Raw genomic sequence first — 23,880 nt, forward strand, 5'->3', positions numbered from 1 at the left:
TGTATATACTTCATATAGTTTGGTTTCTATATTTAGAATAGCAACAAAAGGATTATGTCAATAGTGAGAGCAGTAACCTTAAATGTTCACAGCTTGGATTCTCAACACAAACATAATTTCCTAGCCATCTGGTTAGTTAAGCTAAAAACTGATGTACTGTTTTTGCAAGAACTTAAAATTTGCAAGGAACAGTGATATTGTCTTAATCATATCATGGGAAACCCTTTGCTTACTAGCTTGACCCCTACATCAAAATGGGGAGTTGCTATATATGTACATCAGCAATTAGGGTGGTCCATCCTTGATAAAAAGACAGATAAGTCAAGGAGATGGACTTTAGCCAAAGCATGTATGTTGGAAGGGATGCTAGTATTAGGCTTTATCAACAGTCCTAATCATGATGACCGTTGCTTTATTATAGACTTTATAACTGCTTAGACAGACTTTAATGATCAGCAGTACCCTATGTTATTAGGGGAAACTTTAATATAGTGATCAACTTAGTTATAAGCAGAACCAATGCTAAAGAGAAAGGTCACCTAAGAGCCCCAAAGATATTACATTCTTCTATATTAATCTTCCACTTGGCTGACATCTGGCCTACACATTACCCCACAGACCCAGGAAATACCAGCCCAGTAGTTCAAGTAGTCACTTAGACTATTTTTTAATGTCAGACACCTTAATAATGGCTTCACAGGAGATGGAATCACTAGCATGGTCATTTTCTAAGCACACTGGTGTCCTATTATGCTTAAGCTGGGATGCCAAAACTACCATGAGCACAGGAGTGGCAAATTAGACCTGCTGATTTAGCTAACACTGACAGCAAAATGTGGACTGAAGAAGATACCTAACTTTACCTAACAAAGAATACCCCAACATACCATGCCAATTTTTACTTAGTGGAGTCTGTTATATGAGCTAAGAGATATATATGGTCCTCAGCTAAAGCTAAAATGTTACTGTCTAGATGTTAAATGAAAATGTTACAAGATAAGGTAAATTAATTATTTGAGAGGGTTAGGTTCACCAAATTCAAAGACAAAGAAGTTCTAAGGATATATAGGGAAGCCAAATTCCAACTGGGCCTTGACCAACAGGAACAGTCTACCTCCACTTAAAAAAGGTGGCATTGCAGGTCTGGCACAGCTAGACAAGCCCAGTAAATTCTTATTATACAGGCTTAAACTAACATGCCAGTATATGAGAATAAGCTGTATTCCAGAATGAAAAAGCTTAACAACCAACTCTAAAGAGATAAACAGGGAATTCCTAGAGTACTATAAGAAATTATACTCCAATGATAAAACAAATCTCACTGGGGTAAAGAACCCTGCACACCTCTTAGGGGACTACTCTTGAAGATTTACCCCAAAAACTGTGAATCTCTAAGAGCAGCCATATGCAGGGATGAAATTATCAAGGCCCTGAAAGTATGCCTAATGATAGGCCCCAGGGCCTGGCTGTCTTATGGAAGGACTAATCTAGGTTCAGATTTTCCTAATATTACCCCTCCTGTTCAATGAAATAAAAAATAGAGGCATGATGCCCCTCTCAGTGACAGAAGTTTGTATTATAGTCTTAACTAAACTAGGTAAGGACCCCTATCTGGCAAAGAATTACAGGCCTATCTCTCTGATCAATGTAGAAGCTAAACTATATCCTAGCATTGTAGCAGAAAGTTTAAAACCAATTATTCCCAGATACATGATCTGAATTGCCTAGACATACTAAGGCCTTGTTAAATTTAATTTTGGTGGCAGCCAAATAGCAATTAATAGAAAATTAAATCAAAATTAAAACCATCTATAATTGAAATAGTGAATATTGTAACAGAGATAAAAGAACAGGAAGTGGATCTTTAAGAAAGGGTAGGAGTAAATTAAATAGAAAAAAAATGGAAATTGTGTGAACAGTACATGCAGAAAAATGTTTTGTAAAAATAATGAGGTTTAAGAGAAGGTAGGAACTGAATAATTTATGAACTGTTGCCTAGCTTATATGATATATATAACAACATATATGAATTATAATGTTTGTAAATGTGAGCTTGTTAATATGGTTTGACTACTTTATTGAAATTTAAGTTTGCCTATGTCGCAAGTGATAATTCAATAAAGGTGTTTAAAAAAATATCCTGAAATCAGTAGCTAATGCTCAGGTTGGCTTGTAATAAACAGATCTAGTTGTGATCACCTCCACACGCTGTCACTATATCCAATACTGGTGGACTTTGAAAAAAGCATTTGTCAGTATCCAATTGGGCTACATTTGGTGGGTCCTGGTCAAGACGAACTTCCTCTTCTCTTTCATCCAGAATATCCAAGCCCTTTATGCCTCACTCTTTGCCACAATTTTAACAAGGAGATGGTTTCACCATATTTATTTCTGTTGGCTATTAAACCATTGGTAGGCCTAATTTGAGCAGATATAGACTTAAAGTGATGGAAGTTGATGGGCATTGAGACCCAAATTTTATTCACAAATGACTGCATTCTCTTCAGTAATAACCCTATACATGATATCCCAATTTTAAAAGATCTGTAATCTTAGTTCGGAAACTGGTCAGGATTAACAGTGAATCAAGACAAGATGCATTTATTTTCAGCTAACAATTTAGTGGACAGACTTCAAGATGGCCCCTAGGAGCCACCATTTGAGTGGTGTTCATCACCGTAAAATTATCTGGGTATTACAATTTGCCACAGTATAGCTGGAATTGTAAGTTGCAGTTTGAAATCCCTTTGAGAACACCTTTTTATACAAGTGTACACCTGGAAGAAGTTATACCTGCCATGGTGGGACAGAATTTCCAAAATACAAATGATGTTTTTCCCCAAATTGCTATACATATTATGTCATCTCCTCACCTCTCCTACCTGTCCTCATTTGAGGAAAATAAAGAGGTTAATTATACAGTTCATTTAGCATAGCAAGAGATGATCCCTTCCCATCTCAGCATTATTTACCCCAAGGAAGCAAGGAAAAGGAGGACTAGTTGATGTAATGCACATGGCCAGAGCAGCAGCCTGTTAATCTACCTTTCTACTGAAGACCAGGAATCTTTCTGTGAATGGAATTGTAAGGTAATACCCCTCTTGCCTTCCACACTTAAAACTAAACTGGGCCGACAAATTATTCAGCTATTACCCTAACCTTAACATCTGGTTAGATTTATTCTCCATCTGGGGAAATACTTATATTAAGATAGATAGTAATACCATTAAGTGGCCATCCTGGCTTAAGGGGGAATTAAGTGCCTATAGGCATCTATTTGATAATCCAGGGGAGTCATGTGTGTGGAATCCCTTGCATAATTGCAAAAGGATCATAGTATCACATCAAAGATTTATTTTTTTTAAACATTTTTTATTGATTTTCATTAAATAAAATAATACAAGAAATATGATATATAAATATGCACAATATATGTCTTAAAAACATCATTACATGGAACAATAACTATTTACAATGTCCATAACAGATATAATGTCATTGCTGTGATCATATTTTATCTAGTAATTTTTCAAGCTTCAACCAAGTTAATTTCTTATGTGTTATCTTAGTAGTTCTTTCTGAAATAGTTTGCAACTCCCTATTACATACAAGTTTAGCTAATAGTAAAAAGTCTGTAAATGATAGGATTTTTTTTACACTTCCAATTTGATGTAATGATTTTTCTTGCAATTGCAAGCAAGGACCAAAGAAGGTGCACCTGTATTTTGGGGATATGTGTTGGTATTGGTGCATTGAACAGTAATAATGAGTCAGATACTTCACACTTGTCTGACCACAATGCTTTTATGAAATTTCTGAACTCTGTCCAGAATGGAGTTACTATTTTACATGTAAAAAACATGTGTACCCAGTCTGCACAAAGTATTTCCTCACATCTCCAATATTTATTAAGATTATTTTTTTTATATCAAGTCCGTCTGATGCAGGGTAATAAAGCTCCTATGATGTATTTTCAAGTGAAGATTTTCCAAGAAGGGGATGACGTTGTGCTACTAATTGATTTAAGTACTAATTCTTTATCACTATCTGAAAAAAATGGTTTTGTTTATTTTCTCTGTGAAATTCCATAAGGAGTCCTCTGGGATTTACATATTGGTTCTTAAAGATTTATATATACTTGACAATGATAGAATATTATTAATGTGCAAAGTGTTTATTTCACAAAGAAGAGAAAGTATTTTAGGTAAAGGTGTTGTGCTGGTGATATATCATATTTTAAATTCATTAACTATGTGTTCTCTAAATATTTGCATGTTCAGCCAGCTGTTGTGCTTTATGTTATACCTGGCCATAAGAGAACATGGTTCGTGGATATTATTACTGCAGAGAAACTGGTGCCAGAAAACAAAGCCATTTTCTTCCATTACTTTTATTTTACATACGTTGAAAGAGTCCAGACATGTGTTCGTGTATGCTATGGGAAATATTAAAAATATTAAGCTTTTTGTTGTATGATTTTTGTTTATTATCTTTTTTAAATTACCTAACATATAATTAGTGAAAAGAGAATTGGTTTTATTCTTACTGGTATTGTAGAAATGTTCTTTGACAACAAGGAAGATTTTTTATTTTTATTTTCTGAGAACATAGTGTCAGTATTTGTGTCTATGTCAGAGAATAAGATACTTACATGGAGATTTTTCCAATCAGAACTATATTTGGCATTTAACCATTGGCTTATCATGTCAAGGATGGTCAATTATGCATAAAGTTCAAATTTGGGAATGCTACTCCCCCATCTTTCCAGCTTCTGTAGTGCCAAGCATGGCTGATTCTTGGCTTTTAAGGAAACCATAGGAAATTTATTAACATAGAATTTAGTTGCTTCATTAACGTTTTGGATGGGGAGGCAATTTAAGTTTGGAAGTAGAACAAATTTTGGGTAATATGATCATTTTTATTAATGACAGTCTTTCTTCTGTAGTGAAATACATTTTATTCCATCTATTTAAAAATTCCTTAACTGTGGATAATAGGTATTTGTAATTTGTTTTTATTATTCCAGTTTGACTTTATGTATAATCCTAAGTACTTAATGGTGTCATTTGCCCAGTTAAAATTGTTCTGTTTTCTTAGTAAAGTGTTTACTTTTTTATTTATTAATAATGTTTCTGTTTTGGTGTGATTGAAGCTTAGGCCTGAAACCTCTTCAAAAACTTGCAGGGATTTTGTTATATGATCTATAGAGGAATCTATATTTCCAATTGTTAGCATGACATCGTCTGCAAAAAGTCGTATTTTAGAAATGTAGTTTGGACTAACAGAAAATCCCCTTATATTAGAATTTGCTCTTATGAAGTTAGCTAGAGGTTCTACTGATAGGGCAAATAATAAGGGGGAGAGTGGGAAGCCTTGTTTAGTTCCTTTTAGGATGTTGAGCAGACCTGATAAAAAAGTGCCAATTTTGATGTATGATATTGAGTTTATTTTTTTTATTTTTATTTTACATTTGTTAACCGGGGGTGTCTGACTGAGCCGGAAAGGTCCTTTTTCAGCAGAGGCCCGGGGAGAAAAGCTCCACAAAGAAAAATTACAGACACATTTAGTTATTTAGACATGATCAGTATACACACAAATTACAAGAGACATGTTTTTACAGTGGTATGTGGCACAAACAGTTACAGTGGAGAGAACAATCAAAAAAATATTAATTTAAAAAATAAAGGTAAGTAATAGATTTGTGGTGTACGGCTGAACTTTGGAACGTAGGTAGAATACATACATAGTACACAGGTACAGTACATACATTGTAGATTAGCCAGTGTTTGTGAGTAAGATTGAAAAAACTATTATCAATTGCTCTAGATTTAGTATGTATATGTTATCCGATTTCACTAGCCTGGGGAGCAATCATGGCACTGTCAACTTTGCTTGAGATGTTGCCTGATGAGGTCTTTAAAGGAGGCTTTGGATGATGTGTTTTGAATGCTAGTAGGGACAGAGTTCCATTTTTTAAACAATTAAACATATAAGGGAAATTGTTGATAAATTGTTGATAAAACTAAAAATAAAACTAAAATTGTAACAGATTTAGAAGGTAAAACTTCCTGAATTTTTGAGAATATATAATCTGTAACCAATACCTTATCGATGGTAGTTTGTGTACCGAATCTGTATGAGTAATGTGTGTATTTTAGGGATTTGGGTTCTATTTTTTCATAAATATCTCTTATATTTGAATTATTGATGAAGTTCAATCTTTTAAATATGAGTTAATATATAATCTGTTAATTATACTGATAAAGTCAGGGGAGAAGTTATATACTTCTAATACTTTAAATGAACAGGGCCAATTTATTGAATGAAAAGCCTTGTTTAAGTCTAGGCTAATAATTGATAGTTCTTTTTTTTTCCTGTTAGCATGATCCACTAAGGTAAGGAGCCTGATAACATTGTCTTGTACTCTTCTATTTAGGATGAAGCCTGTTTGATCATCACCTATTATGTTAGGCATCAGTTGATTTAATATGTTAGCTAATATTGATGTAAAAATGTTATAGTCCACATTTAATAGTGAAATGGGATGATACGAAGTTACTGTTTTGGAGTCTTTGTCCTGTTTTAGGATAGGGGAAATCATGGCACATTTCTAGGAAGAGAACATGCTTGTCTTTTTTTATGAATTCCTCAAAAGCTTGTAAAAGTATCGTCTGTGAGTACTTTATAAATTTCTCCTAATAATCCATCTAATCCTGGGGCTTTATTGTTCTGAAGGCTTTGAATCCTCTCTTTTAGTTCACTTAATGTTACTGGGTTGAGAAGTTTGGTATTCTGCTCTATTGATGGTTTGTTGCCTATGTTGTAATTTAAGAAGTTATCTTTTGGGATGTTGTTATTAATATTTGGATTTGTGTTACGTATTATTTCATGATGTTTTCTGAAAGTGTCAAGAATACCTTCTAAATCTGTTACAATTTTAGTTTTATTTTTAGTTTTATCAACAATTTCCCTTATATGTTTAACATTGGTTAAGTTTTTTGATTTCACAGCTAATCTATGCATGTTTTTTGGGTTAACAGAGTAAGACTGTAATTTGATTCTTTCTAAATTTATTGCCACTTTGTGATTAAGAATTTCCATGTAATCAAGGTTTAATTGTTTCAGTTCTGTGTTTGTGTTTATGTCTTTATTATTTAGATTTCTTTTTAGTTCATCAATTTTTGATTGCATTCTCGATAGCATACTATCCCATTCCTTTCGTTTGTTTAGGTACCAGGTTTTGATTTTACCAAAAATGTAAGATTTCAGCATATCCCACACAACAACTTTAGATGTACTATCATTGTCATTTATGTCTAGAAATATTTTGATTTCTTTCAGTAACCATTCCATAAAGCCGGTTATCTTAACAATGTATGCTGGTTTTCTTCGCCAGTATACTAGATGACTAGATTTCATGTGGATTTAAAAAAAATAGCATTGTGGTCAGACATTGAACAAGAGCTAATGAAAACTTCCTGAATTTTTGAGAATATATAATCTGTAACCAATACCTTATCGATGGTAGTTTGTGTACCGAATCTGTATGAGTAATGTGTGTATTTTAGGGATTTGGGTTCTATTTTTTCATAAATATCTCTTATATTTGAATTATTGGTGAAGTTCAATCTTTTAGCAGGTGCAGATATCTTAAACTTATCACATTTAGTAGTGTCACTTCTGGAGAGAATACAGTTAAAATCACCTGCATATATTATTTCTCCCTTAGATTTGATTGCAAGTAAGTCAAGATGTTTATTCGCAGTTGCAGCACCGACACCGGGCATCCAATAAGTATTGGTCAATGTAATTAGATTTTTATTTATTTCTAGAATAATTAAGCAGAACATGCCACTTTTGTCTGAATATGTGTCGATTATTTGGGTTTATATTAGAACATCGAAGTATCACTACATCGAATGTTCTAATATCAAACCATTTCACTTGAAACACCACAACATCGAACACTCAGAACAGCGAATTTTTTCCCAGGGAAAAAAATTGTTGTTCCAACAAACATACATACAACACAAGCACACCAAAATACATAATCCACACACATACACTTCACAAAACCCTACACTAAACCATACATACACTGCTAGCTATCCACTTACCTTAACCCAACACTAACCCTAAGGTCCATAACTACCACACATTCACCTTACCCGCTCCCTAACCCTAAAGTCCCTATCGCACACTCACCTTACCCGCTCCCTAACCCTAAGGTCCCTATCGCACACTCACCTTCGTTCACACACTTACCTTAACCCAGTCTGTAACCTTCACTCCACAGTCGAGGAAATAGCGAAGCTGCAGAAATGGCCAGAAATGTAAAATATTTAAAACTATTTACAAGTCTAAACATGGAATATTTAATTCCTGGTTTAATGAAAAGTTCCTCAAAACCACCTTTGTTCATCCTAAGAGCAGTAATCTACGCTGGTTCTGTGCTACTGCCATTACAATAACTGTATAGAATGTAATAAGAAGTGAGAAAAATAAAAGGCTACTCCTTAGAATTGTTACTGATTTTAGTAGTGAAATATCAAAGTGTGTGAAATTAAAGTTAATACATTATTTGTGGTAATTATGTATATTAGAAGTAATTATCTCTGTACATCCAAATCAGAGAGTAATTTTAAAACAAAAGACCTAGTGTATTGTTACCGGAGTAGGATAACAGTAATGCCTTTAGGTAGCTTATGTTTAGCTATGAGTCTAAAAAGCTTTCCAGATAGAGTTAATAAAAATCATGGAACTATCAACAATTTTAAGTAAAAGCTATTAAGATTTAAACTAGAGAGCACAATAGCTATCCAAAAACTAGTAAGTAACTCACTCTGTAAATTAATAAGAACTGGCATTGCAAGTCCTGGCAATAACAAATGAAGAAATGACTAATATCTGACTTCTGTACATATTATGCTAGGGACAACTATAAACATGTAAATGTATAAATGGCACAGAAAACACAGTTATATGCAACAGCTGAACAACAAATTCTATAGATGCACAGACAAAGTATGTTTGAATACCTCAGACCCCTATATACTGTTACGCAAACATAATGTAATGGATTGCAAAATTGCTGTCAGCAATAAAAATGTCTCAATACATGTGCAAGGGTGATCACAACAAAATGGAAAGAGTTCACATATCTAGGTGCATATTTTAAGGGTGATTGTGTGTTAGTCATATAGAGCTATACCTATGTATACCTAGAGAGAACAATGCATATGAACTACAAATGTATACCAAAGTTCATGATTACTGACCTGTGCATATGTATCTTAGAATAAGCTATATTCATATAGGTTAGTTATTAAAGCTAGATAACAAAATAGGTATCTAGAAACTGGTAAGTAACTCTCTCTGTAAATTTGTGAGAACTGGTTCTTTTTTACAGATTATAGTTAAATAAGAACCGTGGCCTTTTAAAAGCATACGTATCTTACTTTCATCAAACTGGGGATATAAATTAGTCAGTTAAACTGAGGAAAGCACACTAATTATCATAAACAGAAAAGGAGAGAAACAGACAAATAAAAAAAAATTATTTCTGTATGCTAAATATTTTCCTTAACTGAACACATGGAAGCCTTTCGGCAAACCTATCTGTGAACTTCAATTAAAAGCTTGCTTAAATATCTGCATTGTTACAAGTAATTAAAACACTGAATATGCATTTTAACAAAGTCAAAATATCATTTACCATTTAAAAAAGTTTCTATAATAATGTGCAGCATTTACCACTTACTTGAAGCAAATCCTTTCATTTCTTAACAGTCCTTTTGTTCTCAGCAATTCTGTGTCATTAACTTCCTGATTCTCCTCATATGTCATTTGAGCATGCTGAGAGGTTAAAGGTCATGCTGCATGTCTATTTGTGCTGTCACAGTGATGTAATCAGTTTACAAACAAGCAGGAAGTGTTCTAGGCTTGAGAATGAGTTCTTCTGAAGCTTTTTGATTTTTTGGTGTTAAAATACAGCACAAATGTAATTTAAACAAGTAGACTGTGCTCAAGAATGTTGTGGCTCTTATGTATAGCAAAAAAAAAAAAAAACAAGCAGAGAGAGTTAAGCAAATCATACAGTAAATTGCTTAAAATACTTTTTTGAACAGTAAATCTATACATTGTAAAGCCCTCTTTCCCCTTCCACTTCCCTCAGCTTTAATATACTTTTTAAATATAAAATTAGCACTATTTACATATTAAATAAAAACTTTCTATTTATCTCATATTAATTTATAGTGCCAAAAGTCTGTGTAGAGTGTTTATATGGTCGCAGCAGATGTATACTTTGTGTAGAAATCTTATTAAACTTTATATGATGGGTATAGTGTGTTAATTGTAATAAGTTTAAATGGAAGTAATATTAATTATTTCATACTGTGTGAAGCTGTTGTTTGAAGGCTACTGTCATTTATTGACTGTTTCTGTGAGATTAACAGAACAGTGTGAATGGATAGGAAAGAGAGGAGAAAAAAAGAATCAATACGTGCTAGGTAGTAATATTATGTTACCATTGATGTAATGCATAGCCTGCATAATAAATGTTTGCTGTAAGGTGTTTATATTACTGCAGCTTATTTCTAAGTAAATATTTAAACAAGTTTGTTTATATTGAAGTACTTGGCAACTGTATGTATTATTATGCAAAATAAAAGGAAAAGAATGAAAAGAAAGTAAGAAAAAGGAGATCAGTGTTGAGAAATAGAAAAAGGTAATATATAAGAAAGCAGGCGTAAGTATATATAGATATTTACTAAATAAGTAGAAAGTTTGTACCTTATGATTCCATTTGTATCCTGTGTTTTCAGATGTATTGTTTGTTAATATGTTTTGAGAGTGATGTTTTTATACTATTTCCCCTTAAGCTTCTTACTAGATTTGCCAGCTGTAGTTATTTTACCATTAGCAGCTTGTCTTTTTGGACTGGGTAAAGAAAGGCCCATTTCTTCTACTTTCTCAAGTAAGTTGCTTTTCCTCAGAAAGGCTGATGCTTCTTCAAGAGAATTGAATATTTTTGACCATCCGAGAGGGTAATTTTGATTCTGGCTGGAAACATTATCTGGGCTTTAATGTTGGCTTTTTTTAAGTCTTTAATAAGTGGGTCTCACTTTTCTCTTTGTGACCACAGTGGAAGTGTAATAATTGTCAAATCTTATATTTTTCCCATTGACTTGGACTGGATTTCCTGACCATGTAGCTCTTAGTATTAAATCTTTGTCTTCTGTAGATAGGAATTTTACAATGATGGATCTCACAGCTGTTGAATTTTTTGATGCAGATGTATATGACAGGGACCTGTGGGCTCTCACGATTCTGAAAGATAAAGCTTCAGGGAGGTTTAGTATTTTTGGAAGCCAATCATTTATGAAGAGAATCATATATTTCCTTCCATTTTTTCTGGAACTCCATAGATCCTAATGTTTCTTCTGGATCTACACTCTAGGTCTTCCACCTTTTCTAGTAACTGGTTATTTTGTTCTAGTAAAAAGTTTATCTGGTTATCATTTTCCATTTGCCTGCCATCTATTACATGTACTGGTTCTTCTTTAGCTGCTATTTGGTCAGAGTGAGTAGTAATAATTTCTTTTAAGTCATCAATTTGTTTTTTGCTTTCCTTCATATTTTCCATAATCTTCTCTAAACTATCAATTTTTATAGAAAGGTCTTGAATGCTGGTGATTATTGTTTGAAGTTCCTTTTTCAGAGTCCTGTCTTGTAGAGATATCTTCATGTGACTCATAGCTGTTTCAGTCTGTAACTGGTGACAGAACTTCTGGCAGGTAATATGTTAGTAAATAATTGAAAAATTAAGATTTCTTCTGATAAAGTTGTTCACAATATAAATTTTAAATTAGAAAAATAATTTCAGGCAGAGAATCAAGAAAGTGCAGCTACCTTCTTGGCATCTTGGCCATGCCCCCCACATCAAAGATTTATGAAGATACTTACAAATACAGCCTGCACTATTACAACCCCCTAGCAGAAGTAGTCAGGAAAGCGCAGGGAGGTCAAGCCCCCTTAAAAATTATCATACTGAAGCATCTGCATGGGCTTGTCACAAAACATAATACATCTATAAGTCAATGCTCTAGAACCACATCAAGTAATTGTCACACCAAATATCTATGAAAGCATCGCCCTACAACTCAACCTTCTAAAAATGCTATCCCCATTTCCCAGACTATTATAACACCAACTAAAGTTGCTGTATGGTGGATATTGGGCCACCACAAAAAGGAAGAGAAAAAGGTATTCTACATCTGATGACTGCCAAGCTTGCCAGACAGAAGTGGTAGATACCTATCATGTATTTTGGTCCTGCCACACATTGCAACAGCCTTGAAGGATGGACTAGACATGTAAGAAAGTCTATCACCTCTTAGTACCAGGTAACTATCATAATATTCACATAGAGAGGCATGGTGAAGTTTGGGTAAGCAGAATACAAGGCATATGGGTAAGTGCCTCAAGTTGTTGTGTCTTTTCGGCTTTTCCTGGTTAGGGGTCGCCACAGCAGAACTCCAGTCCGCTAATGATTGGTAGTTGATTTTTAAGTGCTGAGTTACCAGCCCTGATGCACAACCTTCAACAAAGGTACGCCCATTCACGCATATCTCCACACAGAAGATGCTCTAGCTGAGAATCAAACCGGACAGTGTCTTACTGCAAGGCGACAACGCTACCACAGCACCACCACCATAGTGGGTAAGTGCCTCAAGTACTTATGTCATTTGTTTAGATAGGTTGTATGACTGCTGTTATCTTGTTGGACACTATGAACATTTGTTACTTCTTTTTTATTCTAGTTGTACAATGCTGCTGACTAACTACAATGTGGATTTAGTGCTACTCCATTTATGAAGTGTGTCTTAGTTCACTCTTTATTGTACAGATTTATAGCTTTGTCAGTTCTTTCTTGAGTGTAGTTATTCATTTATACTAAAAATATTTAGTGAGTGTTAATGATTTTATATACACATGTGTGTGTGTGTGTGTGTGTGTGTGTGTGTGTGTGTGTGTGTGTGTGTGTGTGTGTGTGTGTGTGTGTGTGTGTGTGTATATATATATATATATATATATATATATATATATATATATATATATATGGATTCACTTCAGAATCGCAAAATATATCTCGAGACCATGAAGCTGAAAATCCATAAACCCAAAACCCTAGAAGCGCAAAATTTAAAATCGCGACTTCTGCACTAAACATACCGCATACACAAACACAAACATACACCTCCCTACACAGAGACAAACACCTACCCTAAATACAAGCAGGGGGGGCTACACACCCCTGCCCCCACACCCCCCCCTACTTAAATATACTAACTCTGAGGTTGCACTAAACAAACACACAAAAACACCACCACAGAAACTGCAGTCCCCTCACATACACACATCACACTAACAAAACACACAGACACACGCTAAAGCCCCTACCCAAAACCCATAAAACACAAACACTTACCTACATCTCCAACCACCCACTCACACACCGCAATACCAGAAGCACTAATTCAAAATCTCCAAACTTCGGGATTTTGAATTTCGCGCTTCTGGGATTTTGGTATTCTGCACTTTTGCCTTTCTGGTCTCGAGTTATTCTCGAGCTACTGAAATTCGGGATTTCAGTAGTTTGAGATTCTGAAGGGAACCTATATACATATATATATATATATATATATATATATATATATATATATATATATATATATATATATATACATATATATATATATATATATAGCTGTTTTGTGCCTGTCAAGTTATATTATTTTCCTACATGTAGTTTACTGCAATTTTTTCAGCTATATAAGTAAATGCAGAAGGGAAATGCTATCTAACACATCAACAAACATTTCAGTTTTGTTTACCATCTAGTTATCTACCACATCAGCAAACATTTGAGCTTTGCTTATCATCTATTAATTTTACTGCATACTAGAGGAAGCCAGTGGAAGTTCCTTCTCCATTGCAGAACAGCTAAATAACATTACAGCTAGAAAAAAAAAAGATACCAAAGCAACTTACTTTATTGGATAGGTTTCATTTTTTCTTCTTTGATTTTCATGATCAGGAAGCCCTTCCCATCCAAATGTCAATTGCCAGTCAAAGTTTCCACGGTTTTTATTTTGTCCATAAGGGTTCGGTTTCATAAACTCAAATGTATCAAGGCTTATTGTTGCTATATCTGGACTTACAACAGCAGTATAATTTTCTGATATTCTTGCCAACAATGGTTCAAGCCAACCAGTAAAACATTCACCTATGAAATGTAAACAAAACTTAAAGTGTCTTAAACACATGTAACAGTAATTCAGCTCAAATACATTGACAGCCCTTTTCAAGCCGTGCTTAAGTAAACTGAGGCAAATAAAAGACTAAGTTCCGTAACTCCTCCTTCTCCAGTTGTTTCCAAAGTTTGGAAGTCTGTTCTACTGTTTGCCTCACTTTGCATTTGCACAACATAAAGGAATTCTGTTACAGCAAAAACATGCAAAGGCCGTCATCTGCAGTAATATTTACTTTCTTCATAACATTCTTCATCACCATTAATAACACATGACATCACAAGGGCTGAAATAACCATATAAGTCTTTACAATAGCTGTCTGACTAGCTAATTCCCTCTTGTTTAAGTTTTATATGTAATTATTAGCAAAATCCTTGAGAAATCTTTCTGTGGAAGAACTCCAAAAGCCAAAAATGTACAGTAAACTCTCAGTTAAAACTCAAGCAACCAGCACTCTTAAGCAACCAGCAAAACAAACCTAAGAAATACAATACAGTATTGTTGCACTTTCTGCCCCCCCCCCCCCCACAGAAACATACCTTACATTTTTAGAATTTTAGACTTTTAAAAAGGAAGATAGAAATAAATTCCCTCTCTTCCCAACCTGAGAACAAGTCAAACCAAACAAATAGTATAGGGTACAATATTAGTCAGGCCTATTTTTAATAGTAACTCTCAAGCCTCTAGAAACTACAGTTATACAGCACCTTCCAATCCCCATGGGTGCCAGTTAACTGAGAGTTTACTGTAAATCTGTTATGAAAATGATATGCATTAATGTAAAGTAAGTAGCACAAATATACACCTCAGAAAACAGTCAAAAGAACTTCTTAAAATCTGATATTTTTTGCCTTAATGTGACTTAGCCAGTGAATGAAAGAACTAGGAGAAAACTGTACAGGGGAATTCTGAGAAGGAGAGCAATGTCTGATAACTTTGTCAGTCATTCTGTCATCTATGTGTATTAGCTAAGTAACAACTGTTTTATCCAGCATGTGCCTAAGCTGTGACTAAAAAGGATAACACTGAACAAGTTAAATAGTAAATAAATAAACCACAAATGAAAATTAATATCAACCTGTTTGTGACATTGTCCCCCGGATTCATGAAGCTCGGCGCAAGGCCGGTGTAAGGCTTGCGCCGGCCGTGCAGCGTACAAATGGCGTAGCAGCGCCACATGCATAGTAATGAGTGTGCGCTGCAACCACAACCACGTGCATAGGGCACGTGCGCGAGTCCAGGAAGCCTAACTAGGTTGCACTCGGAGGCGTGGCCAAGTCGGCAGGCGATGAGCAACCTAAAGTGCTGACTCTTACAGGCCGCCTGCAATAGTAACCGCACCTACCAGTGTCCGTGGATAATGAAACGTATGCAAAGTATGCTACATAGTACCCATCCACACAAAATGGAGAACCAAAACATAAATGCACGACATACAAAATGTTCCCGTTCATGGAACACATGATACTTAGAATACTGTGTCCATTACGTATTACACTGTCAGCAGTCATACCCAGTGGAGGTGTACTGCATCATGTCAACGCGCCGCAAATACACATGACCAGCCCCATGGGCATGGTCACCAGCAGTCCCACAGTGGTAGTGATAGTACACAGCCGGGCAGTCGTGGCCATATAACAACCATAAAGAAACTAGATATCCCAAACACACACAAACATATGTATAGTAAAATGTGCTATACACAGCAACGTAACTGTCACATGCACATAGGATGGCATATACCGAATCGGAATATCCAGAAGCAGAACCCATGCATGCAAATGTAATACACAACAACCCCTTCATAGCACGTAACCCGCACCCATGTCCGAATGTCCACCTAATCCAGCTAGCAGCCATGCACAGCTGCACACCTACACAGAGCGGGTATACCCCATATGTAGTAGGAAGTATTGTCCTAGGCAGTGACAGGCTTGCAAATATGTACCCCACATATGTCAACATCCCATCCCAGGTACTGAAATCCAAATGGCTGCATGTGAATGTGTTGGCAGAATGTGTAGATCCCGCGTGTGGTTACTGACCTGTCGAAACCCCATAGGTGTTCACACGCCACAGTGTCCATAACTGTACACATCCGGACGAAGCAGTATGTGTAGCCACAGTACTGATGAGTAGCTATGCAGACATGCCAAACATAATACACAGGGTGGAACAGCTGTCCACCAAGCAGGTCACCCCAGCAGGGTTGCCACATGTACAGATTGTCAAGTAGGACATCACTCGTAGATAAGAGTGGATTTGCATGGTAAAACACCCACGGCCAATGCAAAGGATAGAATAACATGTATATGCCAGAATGAAAGGTTATTGCATAGCATGTGAATAGCTTAAGCTATCCAATATAATAGTCATGTGTACCAGATACAAAATGCCTGTAACATGCAAGTAGTAATGAAGGTAAGAAATACACTACTGTGTTAATATCACAGGACATATGGCACATGTCAAGTGTTGACGCAGGACACAAATGTCCATAATGGGGCCTCCCCCGCAAAGAGGAACAAGTGCTAACCCTACCCCCCACTGAAGTATCGGCAGTATAAATACAACCCAATGACACACCAACACCACCGTCCAACCCATGACAGCAACAAAAGCTGGACAAAGACTAACACGATGCGTGCACAAATAGGGACACATGTAATCAGTGCTCTCACAAGCTTCTACAGGCCACCGAATAATAGTATGTACATACGCATGAAATGCTGCGAAGGATGTGTGGTAGTCCCCAGTATCACAGAGGTACGTACACATATACACTGTAACCAACCGTCACATATGTTCACTGTAACACAGCATACCTGCAGGTAATACATAGTTCAGTCATGTGCTACATAAATATCCACGTATGAATGACTACAGGGAATAGACAATTGTGAATGGGAACAACGCACAACATGGAATATGTATGATAACCAGCACCACCCACATCATTGTATGCCAACAGCATAAGCTATTGTCGGTTGTCCAAACACCCGTGTCTGTAAACACAGATTGAATATTATAGCAATAACCCATGCCTGGGTGTGGGTAATGCTGGATATACCCACGGTGTCGCCCTCGGGACCAAGCAAAGCCAACCGTGGGTAAATACAGCATCACCTACACCCAGAAGTGGGTTATTGCTATTATACCATGACATCATGTAAGAACATAAACTATTAATTCCCTTACATAATGGCATAGTATAATGCCTGTCTGCTGCCCTTCCGCAGATGTACTGCACGCCTGCACAGTACATCAGAGCTGTGGGCAAAAGCAACGGGAGAAAGCAAGATCTCCGTCGCTTAGTTGTAGTGTTTCGCTATGTTACATGGGTTTAACATAGCAAGACAGCTTTAAAATAAGCAACGGAGATGTCCGTTGCTAATTTTAAAACTGTCTCGCTATGTTAAACCCAGTTAACATAGCAAAACACCACAAAAAAGAAATGGAGAGCTTGATTTCCCCGTTGCTTTCTTTTAAAACCTGTCTCGCTATGTTAAATGTGTTTAGCATAGCGAGACAGCTTTAAAGTAAGCAATGGACATCTCCGTTGCTTATTTAAAGCTGTCTCGCTATGTTAAACCCACCTAAGATAGCGAGACAGGTTTTAAATACCGAGTTATACTAATGGAAAAAGGTCCGGGCGACCGGACCGTTTTCCATTAGTATAACTCGATTTACAACGGGCACGCTGGCCAATCAGCGTACATGGTATGGAATAATGGGGGGTCATGGTATAATAAACATGGACAAACTGTGCCCATGTGTCTCGTCTGGCATTCGTACACGGTCAGGGCAGTGCTGTACACTAGGCGGACAAGACCAATCCCAGAGCACCACAGGAACACCCTGACAATTAAAGACCTGTATGCGTTGGGACTATAAGCCTTTGTGTTCTGAATATCCCTGCGGTTACGCCATATGCATCCTGGGTCAAGAGCATTAGGGAATAAGGAATGTGTAACATGTAGTACCACACTTTTCCCAGCAGGAGAATGGATGCCTGTGACGTGGGGGGGAATATGTTAATGTAGCTATGTACCATGGGTATGCATATAAATGAGACAGAACACCAAATGTGTTGTGGTCACAGCAACCGGCCAACATGAATGCAGTCCTGTTTGAATTACGAGTATAGAACATATAAATGTGAACGTGTAACTAATGCGTCTGTGCCGCAAAGACAGTTACATATGTAAAGGTGAAAGTGTGTTTCGCATACATCCGTTAACCGGATCAGAGATATGTTACTGGTACTGTCACAACTAATACAGGCCACGTAAGCACAAAGACACAGTAAACATATGTAACCCAGAATACAGATATGCATGTGCGCCTGCACGTAACCCACAATAAGGAAATGCAAGTGCGCCTGTGCGTGTGTGATCCGCTCACAGCAGAGTAAATTAATGCTGTTTCCCCCACATTAGTTATACATGTCTCAAAACTGTCAGCCTCTGAAAGTATGGAATCGGACAATGCCATGCAAAGCACTGGTACAAATAGTGAGAAACACAAGATATGTGCTAAAACAAACATAGAAAGTGGATAGAATAACGGGTGTGTTAGTAGCGGGGATTGACGAAGGGTATGTATCCGTAACCTGAACTACTTGTCAGAAGGTGCCACCGTAAGTCTCAAATGAAATGCCAGCAAATTGCCAGATAGACACCGGTCAATGTAAAACACACCTAAGATAAAGGGTCATCCATCCGTACACTCTGCCAGTAGCTGTACAGTGGGAAGGTATGGTATGGTTATAGATGTGTGTACACAGGTAATCCACAGACATTAACAAAACAAGGTATGAAACGAGGAGTTTACATGTATATATGTACACACAATAGACCTATGTCCCGTATATATGACACATGGATATAAATATGCCAAGTAATAGCTAATATGGGTAGTCAAACAGACATCCATGAATGGGGAATATACAGCAGCAGTCAAAATCATTGGCCAGAAAGTGACAGTCCAGCAAGTTCTACACTTTAAACATGCATATTGGTGTCCATTGTAGGACTCCAAAAAGTTATCCTTTCGCAGTACCTGCAACGATTGACGCAAAGGAAGTGACAGCCGCATATACGAATCAGCTGTATATGCACTAAAAGCAGGTGCAAGGGTGATGGCACATGTGTCCATGAAATGCAGGATGTATGCACAGATATCCCTAGAGTGGGGAGTGCATAAAAGTGCGTCCACATCGCAGTACCACACACATTAACCATGTGTAATGTGTACCGTAGAGGGTTGCAGGCATGGGAACCTGGGTATGCAGAAATGGGCCTAGGTGTTGTTTGGCAGAGATTTCGTAGGCCCGCCCCGTGGGAGAGATGTGGGTATAGCACATGCCTTTATTCTCAATAATGGTGCAAAGCATCCACTGGATAGTGCGGAAAGCAAGTTGGAAATATGTACAGCCCTATATCAGTGTCCTGTAGGTGATTCCCATGGATGGACATGCGTACGACCAAGATGGTACCCATAACTGGAAAACTGTCAGAATAACACAGCTGCAGTAAGGCATAGTACAGGAAATACAGATAGGGACTACATTATAAATACCCCATACAAACTCAGACCATTGTGCGAATACTGGCGTAGCCATGAATACGGATGTTATGAGTGTCACTAATCATGCAATGGAAATAGCGGTCACTATCACCTACCGCATAGTCCGTAATGCCTAGACAGCAATCAGCTAGAAAGGCACATCACTATGTGAAATGTAACAAGGGCAAAGGCCAAACGTCAGAGCGTGTACACATAATGACAACAGGTCAAGGGTATGAAGGAGCTAACCTGTCCAAAATACATGTACTGAACTGGTGATATTAGGCAGACAGGTGAGAAGAAAGACAGCAGGACAAATGGGCAAACATGTATAAGTCATACCCCGGAAAATGTGAATGACAACGTATGCCCTGCGAAGATCAATGTGGAAGGTAATTAGACACAAAGGTAAAGTGTCCCCCAGGGTGTCATGAAGTGTCAACATAACAATTACCAGACCCCCATAGTCGTACGTGAGCCCCGCCACTGACGGAAAGCGCAAATACAACGCACACATATGGTACATGAAAGAACAATTAGTGTGGATAAGCAGATGTAGACCTGTGTGAGGAATACAGCTGTCTGTGTGGGTGTGTCGTGCAAATACAAAGTAATGCCACGTGGGCTGTCATGCCGCCATACACTGTGTGTGTATTGTAGTCAGACAGTAGGTATGTTGTATCGGACACATACTCTGCAACTGTACAGATGTACGCAGACTGTGTAGAGGTATGCCTCATATGTTTGCTGTGTTCCACGTAACAGTAACAGTCCAGCACCCTCATGATAACTGACGACAGGAAACAATGACAAACATGTGATGAAGACACCAAATCAGACAGAAATGCTATACTCATGCATAACATATCACTGTGCTCACTAGCAATGTTTCTAAGAGCAACATGTCATTACTGGCCCTGAGTGTCCCACTATCACATAAGGCCTTGTCCAGATATACGCTCCTTGAGGTGGAGTGTTATGAACAGAAACAGATACATGTGTGTGGAAACATTATTATCCACTGCAAGATGATGAAATGTGCTGCAGTAGGAACTGCAGTACTGTCCGCAGGTATGTGCTGAAATGCAAATTAAACAGCAGTCTACATGAATTACCTATATTGGCGACACCTGCACAGATGATTATAGTGGGACATACACACGACCATGCACACAGCTCAGATAGACATACACACATCATAAACAGGCAATGATACACAAAGTCTATGGCGTGCAGTACAGTGACAGTACAGCAAGGATAGCTGTCTGCCAAGATATACAGCGGATGTCTGTAAGGGCGTGTAACACCTCCTGGAACACAGACGTTGCATGGACAATGTTTGGATTTGCATCGTACCACATTGCTATGTGTAAGCTGTGCAAATATGCGATACATGGGACAGACAGCTGTCCATGCAAGAGCAGTGCTATGGGCATAAAATATGTATATATACATACATCGAGAGAGATACAGACAGACACATGTGGCAAGGCCGGTAGTGGAACCTACACATCACTACCCTATCACACCACAGCATGACGCACGTAGAGAACACGCTACGGAGGTCGCTAACCACAGCAGACACACAGGCAGTCCACTAGGTGCGTCTCAACATCCGCAAACACAGAGACGTCAGCAGGATATATGTGTGTTGCGAAGCGCCTAAAACCATAACCTACGAACCCATGCGGCTGGGAGCATAGACACACACACACATCTGGCAGGCATGGGAATTGACCTTACACCTACCTACCCTATCGCACGACAGTATGACACAATTACAGAATGCGCTACTCAGATTACTGAACACAGCACTGTCAGAGGCATACGTCTAGGTGGGTGACATCATCCGCAAAGGAATAGACGCTGATAGCAAATGTATGTGTTGTGAAGCGTCTAAAAGCATCACTGTCTCCAGAGGCAGCTGGAAACACACACACACACACACACACACACACACACACACGCACTCAGAAGGGCTGGGAGCTGAACCTACAGCTACCTACATGAACACACTACAGCATGATGCATTTACAGAATGCGCTACCGAGATTACTGAGCACAGCACTGTCAGAGGCATACTTCTAGGTGGGCGACATCATTTGCAAAGGAATAGACGCTGATAGCAAATGTATGTGTTGTGAGGCGTCTAAAAGCATCACTGTCTCCAGAGGCAGTTGGAAACACACACACACGCACTTGGAAGGGCCAGGAGTTGAACCTACACCTACCTACATGAACACACTACAGCATGATGCATTTACAGAATGCGCTACCGAGATTACTGAGCACAGCATTGTCAGAGGCATACTTCTAGGTGGGTGACATCATCCGCAAAGGAATAGACGCCAATAGCAAATGTATGTGTTGTGAGGCGTCTAAAAGCATCACTGTCTCCAGAGGCAGCTGGAAACACACACACACTCACTTGGAAGGGCTGGGAGTTGAACCTACACCTACCTACATGAACACACTACAGCATGATGCATTTACAGAACGCGCTACCGAGATTACTGAGCACAGTACTGTCAGAGGCATACTTCTAGGTGGGTGACATCATCCGCAAAGGAATAGACGCTGATAGCAAATGTATGTGTTGTGAGGCGTCTAAAAGCATCACTGTCTCCGGAGGCAGCTGGAAACACACACACACACACACACACACACACTTGGAAGGGCCAGGAGTTGAACCTACACCTACCTACATGAACACACTACAGCATGATGCATTTACAGAATGCGCTACCAAGATTACTGAGCACAGCACTGTCTGAGGCATACTTCTAGGTGGGTGACATCATCCGCAAAGGAATAGACGCCGATAGCAAATGTATGTGTTGTGAGGCATCTAAAAGCATCACTGTCTCCCGAGGCAGCTGGAAACACACACACACGCACTTGGAAAGGCCAGGAGTTGAACCTACACCTACCTACATGAACACACTACAGCATGATGCATTTATAGAACGCACTACCGAGATTACTGAGCACAGCACTGTCAGAGGCATACTACTAGGTGGGTGACATCATCCACAAAGGAATAGACGCTGATAGCAAATGTATGTGTTGTGAGGCGTCTAAAAGCATCACTGTCTCTGGAGGCAGCTGGAAACACACACACGCACTTGGAAGGGCTGGGAGTTGAACCTACACCTACCTACATGAACACACTACAGCATGATGCATTTACAGAACGTGCTACCAAGATTACTGAGCACAGCACTGTCAGAGGCATACTCCTAGGTGGGTGATATCATCCGCAAAGGCAAGGATGCCGATAGGGAATGAATACAGAGTGAGCAGTCACACAGCATGTTACTATCCCAAGGTGGACGTACAGTAACACGGCAGTGCTGCACTCGGGAATACTAACTATCTACGGAGCACTACATCATGAAATGGATACGGGCTGCACCACAGACAGTACACCCTTTGAGAGAGCAACCAGTGTGTTTGATGTAGGCATCCATTGTGGCATAGCAACTATATATAATTCGCCTGGATGGCCACCATGGCTATGCAGGATGTCAATGGCCATGGCTACACACCTAGTATCAGACATTGGTGCCGAATGTACTGTGTGTCCATGACTGGTGTACTGGGCATGCTCACACACTTAGCCTTTGCAAAGTGCAAACATGCATACACATGGAGTGTAATCATGAAAGGGCAGAGTGTGGAATGTACTGTGTGTCCACCTGCACAACAGCAAACCGGGTATGCTCACACACTTAGCGTTCGCTAAGGGGAAACATACATGCACACGGGGTATAATCACAGAAGAGCACAGTGTGCAATGTACTGTGTGTCCATCTACACAACTGCTTACTGGGCATGCTCACACACTTAGCATTTGCTATGCGCCGTCCAGCATGCAGACGGAGTGTACACACAGAAGGCATACACATGAAGTGTAATCATGGAAGGGCAGAGTGTGGAATGTACTGTGTGTCCACCTACACAACAGCAAACTGGGCATGCTCACACACTTAGCAG

The 23,880-nt window shown here is 38.3% G+C and overlaps 1 protein-coding gene across 1 annotated transcript in view; it reads right to left on the minus strand.

The window, feature by feature from the left end:
- GALNT3 (polypeptide N-acetylgalactosaminyltransferase 3) overlaps positions 1 to 23,880 on the minus strand; it is a 514,825-nt gene that overhangs the window by 241,073 nt on the left and 249,872 nt on the right. The window contains exon 5 of the mRNA XM_044075606.1: positions 14,056 to 14,290. Within this exon, the coding sequence (XP_043931541.1) occupies positions 14,056 to 14,290 (235 nt within the window). The remainder of the gene's footprint in view (positions 1 to 14,055; positions 14,291 to 23,880) is intronic.

Source organism: Protopterus annectens, chromosome 6.part1 (genome assembly GCF_019279795.1).
Source record: "Protopterus annectens isolate FY-2018-M chromosome 6.part1, PAN1.0, whole genome shotgun sequence".
Classification (NCBI taxonomy): domain Eukaryota; kingdom Metazoa; phylum Chordata; order Ceratodontiformes; family Protopteridae; genus Protopterus; species Protopterus annectens.